The sequence below is a fragment of the Camelina sativa genome, chromosome 11 (assembly GCF_000633955.1).
Source record: "Camelina sativa cultivar DH55 chromosome 11, Cs, whole genome shotgun sequence".
NCBI lineage: Eukaryota > Viridiplantae > Streptophyta > Magnoliopsida > Brassicales > Brassicaceae > Camelina > Camelina sativa.
Genome location: NC_025695.1, coordinates 11,673,033 through 11,682,388, shown reverse-complemented (window position 1 = coordinate 11,682,388; position 9,356 = coordinate 11,673,033). Strand labels below are relative to the sequence as shown.

The 9,356-nt window shown below is 31.7% G+C and overlaps 1 protein-coding gene and 1 pseudogene across 2 annotated transcripts; both read right to left on the bottom strand.

Annotated features, from left to right (window-relative positions):
- On the bottom strand, nucleotides 2,746-5,538 carry LOC104722938 (probable UDP-3-O-acylglucosamine N-acyltransferase 2, mitochondrial). Of its 2 annotated transcripts, none has more exons than XM_010441199.2 (10): nucleotides 4,872-5,538; nucleotides 4,194-4,407; nucleotides 4,026-4,102; nucleotides 3,878-3,927; nucleotides 3,721-3,785; nucleotides 3,577-3,628; nucleotides 3,415-3,485; nucleotides 3,259-3,325; nucleotides 3,098-3,169; nucleotides 2,746-2,936 (listed from the first exon to the last, which is right to left on the bottom strand). In XM_010441199.2, exons 1-10 carry the CDS (start codon nucleotides 5,047-5,049, stop codon nucleotides 2,871-2,873), a joined length of 912 nt encoding a protein of 303 aa, XP_010439501.1. In that variant the 5' UTR covers nucleotides 5,050-5,538; the 3' UTR covers nucleotides 2,746-2,870. The 2 variants fall into 2 exon arrangements, with proteins under 2 accessions (XP_010439501.1, XP_019087244.1); XM_019231699.1 differs by having other exon boundaries at nucleotides 4,194-4,746; nucleotides 4,872-4,962.
- Nucleotides 5,236-6,103, bottom strand: LOC104727874 (annotated as a pseudogene).

The window sequence follows — 9,356 nt, the reverse complement described above, 5'->3', positions numbered from 1 at the left end:
TTTCCCCCCCCCCCCCCCCCCCCCACTTAAATTTCCATCAATTTAACTTATTTAAGAACGAAATTATCGGAAATTTTTGAAAGTGCTAATTATTAAATGGAAAATGATTTTATTTATTTATTTTGGAATTATCAACATAGACTACATACCTAATTGCCCTTTAAACTAGTATATAGCTAGGAACCAGCACATCATCAATAATTGCAAAAAATATCATTTTAACATGTTGTCTAATACATATATCATCTGTTTGCAGCCTAATACGTTCGTTTCCCAAAAAAGGAATAATTTTATTTCCAGAATAGGAAATTATAAGCATATATAATTTAAATATATATTCTTTCAATCTTCATTCACAGTCTTACTTCACGCCGAAGTCTGTTAATCGTGTATTGTTTGTTTAATATATATTTTTTTTTCCTTCAAAATCTGAGAATCGTTTTACCAATCTTGAAGATATTTTCTTCGTTCATTTTAGGATCTTATGGGCCGAAAAACAAAAATGAGAGACATAGGCGACAGCGAGAGGTCTCGAGCTATATATGCCAAAAATATTTTTAAAAAACACAAATAATAAAATATGTTATCGAGTGTTGATGAGAATTGAGGAAGAATAATCTAAAATAATTAATATATATATCATTTAGAAGGTGTTTGTACGTTAGATATTTTCAGAAAGAATTGTCAATTGTGAAAACTAAAAAAAAATTGTGCTGGTAAACGTTATCTTATCGTATAAATTATACTTTGTTTGCAAGGTTGTCAAGAACAGATTCTGCGTGGCTTGAGATTTGGTAGTTCGATCAGATTCATTAGTATCCGTCTTAGTCTCTTAGTCTTAGTCTCTTACGTACTGAGGAGTTTGAGTCTAATGGGGAGGTATTGGTTTAGGATTTAGAAAGAATTTTAATGACTTTATGTTCTTGCTGATTGTTAGAATCATAAAAAATTGAAAGTTAAAAATGAAGGATTCTAAAAGATTGTTTAGGAAATTTTTTAAAATCTTGATGATTTGTTTTTTCTAATCTTGTAAAATCTTTCTATTTGATGAAAGAGTTTTCATGACTTTTGTTATGAAGGAAATGATATAAAATCCTAAACCAATAACATAAAATTTGAATTCATTAACAATCCAAGATTCTTTTGTTTTACTTGAATAACATAAAACTTTTAATGACTTTATAAAACTCTTAATCCAATAACACTAGATTTATCAAGATTTTAGATAACTTTTTACAAATCCACAACCAATAACACCAAATTTTTTAAGAGTTTTTAAAAGTCTTGATTGAATAACAACATATTTTACCTAACTTTTAAAGTCATTAAAATTCTTTCAAAATCTTAAACCAATACCTCCCCCTAAGCTTTAATGTATTTTGCATTATATCAGGCTATCAGCAATAAATTAATCTAAATATCTAATTATACTACACAATAATTAAGTAATTATCATTAAACAATCAAATTATCTTAATTACAATTTACAAGGTCTAAAGGGAGCTAAACATCAAAACCTAGTACACTATATGTTTCAATAAACGATATTTAGATAAAGGATTAAGTCGCATAAAATGTATAATATTCAAGCTCTATGAAAAATCACTAAACCAATAACAAGTTAGTATAAATCACTAAACCTATAACAATTTAGTATGTGATGTTCATATTTTACTTGCAAAGAGCCTCCTCTATTTATATTATAAGTTTATAACATTGATTGTTATGATTTATTGATTTTGTCTTATTATGTCAAAAGAAAATATAGGATGCATACTGATCCAGTCAAGCTTGTTGTACGTACCAAGCTTTAATCAAAGTTAAGATCGATAGACCTGACAGTAACCTTACACGGTAAATCCAAATTTGACCGAAAATACAAATATATATATGTCTCGATTTTCTTATAACGATTAAGACGTGATATATACCGAAGGGGTTGGTTTCTTTACTTTCATAAGATTCTTCATTCAGTTATAATATCGTATTCTTATAGTACCTGAATAAAAACTAAACATCTGTTTAGTGTACTAGACTATTAACATTTGGAGAAATTATCAGAAAGCATATAATACTAGTGGCTACCATAAAATCATGCAATAAAAGGAAAACATCAACATGGTGGACAAGCAATACATGAAAGAGATTAGAGAACATATAAGAAAAAACCATTTTGATTGCTTAAGAGAGGTGACTCATACCAATGAATTGTAGCCAGAGAAGCTGTCTCACAAAAATACATTTGAAATTTCTGAATAATGCAACCCACGCATAGTCCCATGCTAATAATACCACCAAATAAAATAAATATCCAACTTCATATAATATACATATAGAGAGAGACAAATTATATTGTGTAGCCTTATAATAATTCACACTTTGTTGTACTATTAAACTTTGAAGTTTTAAACCAGTTACTTGGTCTTGACGTAAAATACAAAACAAGTCCATCATCATGCAAGACATTTTAAACAAAACTTAATCTCTGTCTTCTCTTTTCACTGTCCTTTTTCTTTTCCTTCTTTGTTTTTGTTAATATGGCAAAATCATTTCAGAATAGAGACCGTTGGATTGTGTCCTCAAATCTCGGGTATTTTTTTTTTTTTTTTGGATTTTCGTTACAAAGTTCTCTTAATGTGGCACGAGAAAGGAAACTCAAATACTTTATGTACATTTTATAATATAGATATTATTGCTTTTTAGTTTGAGTTCTAAATCGTTGTTTAGTGATTTAGTCCGGTCAAAGGTAAAAAAAATTGTTTATTAGTTGAGCAGAACATCTAAGTTACTGGTTTGATTGTGTTCTTACTTTAACACGAGTCTACTTTAACAAATGACATTATGCAAATACATTTGAGTAGTACATAAATTTAGGTTCTTCTCTTGTTCGAAATCTGAGCTCGAACAATCTGCTTTCTCCATTCGTGAATTGGAACCTGAAGTCAAAACAAAATTTCTGATATTAATTTCTTGGAAACCATTTTTTCAACTCTGTTTTAGTCGAATATCGGTAAATTCCGGTTATTGTTACTGATTCTTGATGAAATGTCGAAACAAAATTGAAGATCTTGAAAAAGATAAAGCAGATTTAACTTACAGCAGGAAAGCCTCCAAAATCCCCAGGCTCACTGATGTTTTTGGTAGCACAACTATTAGCAGCGAGTCGAACCTAAACACACACACAAAAAAAGAAGTTTTTGTGAACCAAAACGCATCACGAAAACCGCTTTTTTTGAAACCGGTTGAAGCCTATTATACCTTGGATACAATGGAGACATGGTCTCGAACAGCAGCTCGTCCCCCTAAAGCCACATAGTCACCAATTCTGCAGATTTGTTTTTTGACTTTTTGAGTCTTGAAAAACTTCAAATAATTGTTTCTTTCAATGGAAACAAAAAGGGTTCAGATTTGTACGTTACTGAACCAGCGATGCCTACTTGACCACAAAGCAAGCAACATTTTCCTATGATCACATTATGACCAATCTGCCCCAAAAAAAACAAGAAAGAAACTAAGCATATGATGGATACTGTTTAATCAATTTATAAAGGCCAAAAAACAAAAAAGAGACCAAACCTGCACTAAGTTGTCTATCTTAGTGTCATCTTCAATTACTGTATCTCTCCAGCTGCATAATTTGTTGTTATACAGAGCTAATGAAACCGCGCATAGTGCACTGATGGAAGTTAGTCAATAGATGCAGATCTCTTAGACTCTTACCTGCCTCGATCAATGCAAGTATTTGCTCCTATATCAACACGATTCCCTATCTTCACGTTTAAAGTCTAAAGACAACAAAGAAAGAAAGAAAAGATGAGGAATAAACCCCTAATTGTTTATTGATTCAGATTAGAGAAATACAATTAGGGATTATTACTTGAGGCTTTTTCACCATGTTTCCATGTTCATCAACATAAAAACCAAATCCTGAAAGAAAAGTAAACGAGCAATTAAAAGAGCTACTCTCAAACCAAAACTTCTTCAATCCTATAATCTCGGATACACTATGTGTGTATGGTTCATACCATCTTGACCTATGCAGACTCCATTGTGGATCACACATGAATCACCAATACTACAGTTGCTAATTGAAACATTATATCTGGATAGAACAAAAGAAACTCAGCAAACAGAATCTTTCAAAGATGCTGAATACAACAACGGTCTATCGAAACATATACAAGAAATGTTACCCGATTCTTGTGGAAGGGCCGATTTCAACGGATGGTCCAACCACAGTACCAGATCCTACATGAACCTCTGCACCTAAGACCGCTTTTTCATGAACTACAGCACCAACCTCAACCAAAGCCGAGGAATCAATTACAGCCGAGCTGTGACATGTCCCTCCTCCATTTCTCCATCTTAGGAACCCTTCACTTATGATACCACCATTGGTCGCTGATCCTTGATAACAATGGATCGCAAAACTTACATTCAGTTTCAACATTTAGATACAAGGATCCCAAAATATCCAACATTATAGCATCTCTGAGAGTAAGATGCATCATTTTGTACACAATCAAATCTTCGTAAAAGCTACAAACTTCATCAAAGATCATGGAAGGTCTTACTTCTGTATCTTTATGCATATAAGTTTTAGCTAGCTTTGTCTCATCATGGTTCTGTAAATCTTAAAACTTTTTAACATATGAAGCAGCACTATATTCTCATACATCAAGTGCAGTACACGGCTTCTTCTGAGTTATTTCTATAGTCCATAGAGCGAGCAGAGAAGACTTCCAACTAATACAAATAAAAACGCATGTTCTCAGACGCATTTCCACAAACAACTGGTGTCCCCAATAAATTTATCGAACTGAGTGGCACTATAACTCGAATATAAGCTAGAAATCCGAAAGTAAACTCACCTGCATTTGAAGAAACCTCAGTAGACGCAGAGACAAACCGATGATCTGAGGAAAAAGATAAACTTTGAGAACTCGAAGGAAGAAGAAGCTGTTTCCGGGTAAAGGGTTTGTTCAAAAAGATCCCTTGAAGAGAAATACGTATAGATTTAGAGTATAATCTCCGAAGAGTAGCTGCCATAGTCACAGCAACGAAGAAGAAGAAGAAGAAGAAGAAGAAGAAGAATCCAAGGAACAAGGTCCGTGTATTTAAAAGATTGAAACTTTATTTTTCCCCAACCGAAAAAAGTTGAAAACTTTAGCAGGATATTTATATATAAACAAATGTCAATTTAGGGATTTGATACTGAATTGGATCAGAAACATTATGTGACTGCTAACACACTTAACGAGCAGACATATCTGTGAGAGAAACATCGTTTACAGAAATCGAAAACGACGGCGATCTTCTGAAGAAACCAGGCTGTGATGGCTTTTGGGAGCTGGAGAGACTCAGAAGCAGAGCTAAGCATTGAAACAACTGAATCCATTGTTGGTCTTTTCCTAGGATTCTCTTGAACGCATGACACAGCAATCTCTAGGCATTGCATTAATTGTGTGTTTAGAGTAAGATTTCAGAAGAGCAGAGTCTATTAGATCCATTTATGTTCCTTGAATCCAATTTTGCCAAGCCTGCAACAAAAAAGAAGAAAAAGAGGTAAAAGCATTACTCTTTGGAATTTGTTAATCTATGAGTTTTGTCTTTCTCTGTTGTTGTTACTTACAAAATTTGGGAGATCTGTGCCTTCACCAAGCCCTAATCCACTTTTCCTTTTACCTGTAATGATCTCAAGAACAAGAACTCCAAAGGTGTACACATCTGTTTTCACTGAGAATCTTCCATGCATTGCATACTCTGGAGCCATATATCCACTACAGAGACAAGAAAGATGAGAGAGATTGAGGAACACGAAGATATAATCTAAAAGCACATTGGAGGATTTGAGATCACGGTGGATTATCGGAAACTCGTGTAGGTAAAGCAATCCCCGGGAGATTCCTATGATGATACTGTAACGTTTCTCCCAGTCTAGTTGCTTCTGCTTGATAGGATCTACATTCATTAGCATAGGGGAAAGAAAGCTGAAACAGAGAAACGCTAATTTACAGAAGGAGAAAAGATCGAATGAGAGACTATATTTACAGAACAAGAACCGATCAAGACTTAAACTCATAGACAAGTAGTCTTTCAGATTTTTTGATGGAGAAACCAAAGAGTTTAACAAGGTTCTTGTGTTGCAGCTTAGTCATTAAGAGTACTTCTGTTTTAAACTCTGCATTGCCTTGTCCTCAATGTATCGATAACCTTTTCACGGCTATCTCTTGCCCATCTCCAAGATGACCCTGATGGATTTTGAGTACAGAATCAGTAAAGTAAATTTGGAGATAAGAATTTAGAGCAATGCAGAGTATATTAAGATAAGATTACCTTGTAGACAACCCCAAAACCATCTTCACCGATCTTATTCGCTAAAGAGACTCATCTGTTGCTACTCTTATGGTCTCGAAGTCATAATGTAATGAGTCTGCACTCTCAAGTTCATCTGCAGCTCGAATTTTGCAAGCTTGTTATAAGAAAGGAGACGAAAACATGGTTTTAGCATCATTGAATCATTTATTGTCACTAAATCAGCTTCAAGACTTACTTTCAGCTTTTTCCTTCAGGGGTTTCTTCTTGTTCCTCTTTCTCCTCATGAAGAAGATTGAGAGAAAGATAAGAACTAAGACAATTGTCACAATGGGTATCACCCCAAAGAAGAGAGCTTTAGACCCTTTTTTACCGTTTACTGCAAACAACAACAGAGAACTAAAAGGTAAAATCTGAAGTTCTAATCCATTTGTGACATTAGCATAACTTTTAATACATTGATCACTTCTTATGGTTTTATTGTTATGTGGAGATAGAAGTTGATTCTGTTCTGAAATAACCAAGAGATCGAAAAACAGATAGTCTTCAAACCTGAAATAGCTACTTGGATTCATCCACCATCCACCTGTCTTGCCATCACAGCAAGTAGGAACTCCAGCAAAGATCTGAAAGAAAGATAAACGAGCAATTAAAAGACCTAATCTCAAACCAAAACCTCTTCAGTCCTATGATCTCGGATAACCTATGTGAGTTTGGTTCATACCATCTTGACCTATGCAGACTCCATTGTGGATCACACATGAATCACCAGTACTACAGTTGCTAATTGAAACATTATATCTGGATAGAACAAAAGAAACTCAGCTAACAGAATCTTTCAAAGGTGCTGAACACAACAACAGTCTATTCGAAACATATACAAGAAATGTTACCCGATTCTTGTGGAAGGGCCGATTATAACTGATGGTCCAACCACACCAGATGAGATCCTACATAAACCTCTGCACCTAAGACCGCTTTTTCATGAACTATAGCACCAACCTCAACCAAAGCCGAGGAATCAATTACAGCCGAGCTGTGACATGTCCCTCCTCCATTTATCCATCTTAGAAACCCTTCACTTATAAAACCACCATTGGTCGCTGATCCTTGATAACAATCAATGGCAAGACTTACATTCAGTTTCAACATCTAGATACAAGGATCCCAAAATATCCAACATCATAGCATCTCTGAGAGTAAGATGCATTAGTTAAGTTTATACACATTCAATCTTAGTAATAGCTACAACTTCATCAAAAATCATGGAAGGTCTTACTTCTGTAACTTTATGCTTATAAGTATTAGCTAGCTTTGTCTCATCAAGGTGCTGTAAATCTTAAACTTTTAACATATGAAGCACAGCTATATTCTCAAACATCAAAAATCCCCGCCTAGCACCGATTACGCCCCGTAAAATTGCTAGGCCCACCCTCTCCGCCTCGATTAATGACTAATCCCTGCCTAGCATCGATTATCCGATTATACCGTCTAATCCGATTAATTCCCGCATAATTTTGTATATACCGATTATTTTTGGAGCCAAATATAAATCAAATATATATATATATATATATATTTGTTATTTAGACATTTAAATTAAGAGTTTATGATATTTTACAATAACTAATGTACAAACTTTTAATTAAAATCATAATTTTTTTCTTAAAATTACGTTTTTATGTTTTTATCGTAATTTTAAAGACAATACTATAGCTTTATATTTTATTTGATATTTTTCTTTTCACATAAACATAATTACACATATATTTAGTACTATATATTTTTAATTTACTATATACTATTTGTTTTCTCTATTCACTTTCAGTTAAATACCCTAGCAGTTTATAATTATAACTCCTCTAATTTAATTTTTGAGAAATGTAATTTTCATCACTCTTATTCTATAAATAATCATTCTCACATCCTCCTCCATCATATCTCAAATCCTAGATATTTTTTTTGTTTTTGTTTTTTTTTTTTTTTTAATGTTCTTGCATTGGTTGAAAACTCAATGAAGATAATATTTTAAGAGTTTAATAAAATATTTTACATTGTTCTCAATTTTATTTCTTCTTGCTTTTATGTACTTCTTTCTTTACTTTAGATGTTAGATTATTTCTTACATATTCATATATATATTTATTTGATTCTTAAAAATATGTAATGTTCTAACTTCTAAGGAAAGAAAAATTTGTAATATAATTATGAAATATCAAATCAATTTTTCTTAACTATCTCTTACCTCTAACAAAATTGTAATACATTTTTTAAGAATACTCATCATTATATTTAGTTTCTGATTAAACATATAATTACATAAAGATCATTAAGCTATATTTATTTATTTAATTCAAATCTGTACTTCAAAGGGATTTCTATATATAAAAAACAATATAATATTATATTTTCTATATAGCTTTTACTACAAAGATGAAACAATTATAACTAAATCTAGTAATATAAATTATAATAAGGGCAATATATAAAAGACACTTAGAAGTAAAATTAATCTTTGGGAATTGTAATTTAATGTTTTGCTTGCACTTCATATGATGTTATAGAGAATAATTTTGTTTTTCTCATTAAATACTTTAAGTTATGTGTTAGCTTATATGAACAACTTTAATTAATATTTGAATATCATAGTAACTTTCATTTTATCATTATTTATTTATCTCAAATCCTTAGAGAAACTAATGAAAATTATTATCAAAGTTAAATAACAAAAAAAAACAAAGAAAATCAAGAGATATGTATGTGTGATTATATTTAAATTAGTTATATATTATAAATTTGTATGATTTTTAAAAAAATGTAAATTTCCTAAAGATATTTAGATTTAGATTTTTATTGCTTTTTATGATTATTAAATATTAATAAACATAATTTTTTATATATATAATAAACATAATTTTTTATATATATAACAATCCGCACATGCACATGATATAACCTAGTATATTATATAGAACAATTTACAATTTCAAATAATCCAACCGATTTTTTACGTTCCTTCTTATATCTTCGATTATGTGCTT

Coding starts and splice junctions, on each gene's coding strand:
- LOC104722938 (XM_010441199.2), bottom strand. CDS start 5,049: ATGGCAGCTACTCTTCGGAGATTATACTCTAAATCTATACGTATTTCT. Junction 4,103..4,193: donor GGCCCTTCCACAAGAATCGG/GTAACATTTCTT, acceptor TGTTCTATCCAG/ATATAATGTTTCAATTAGCA. Junction 3,326..3,414: donor GGCATCGCTGGTTCAGTAAC/GTACAAATCTGA, acceptor ACAAATCTGCAG/AATTGGTGACTATGTGGCTT.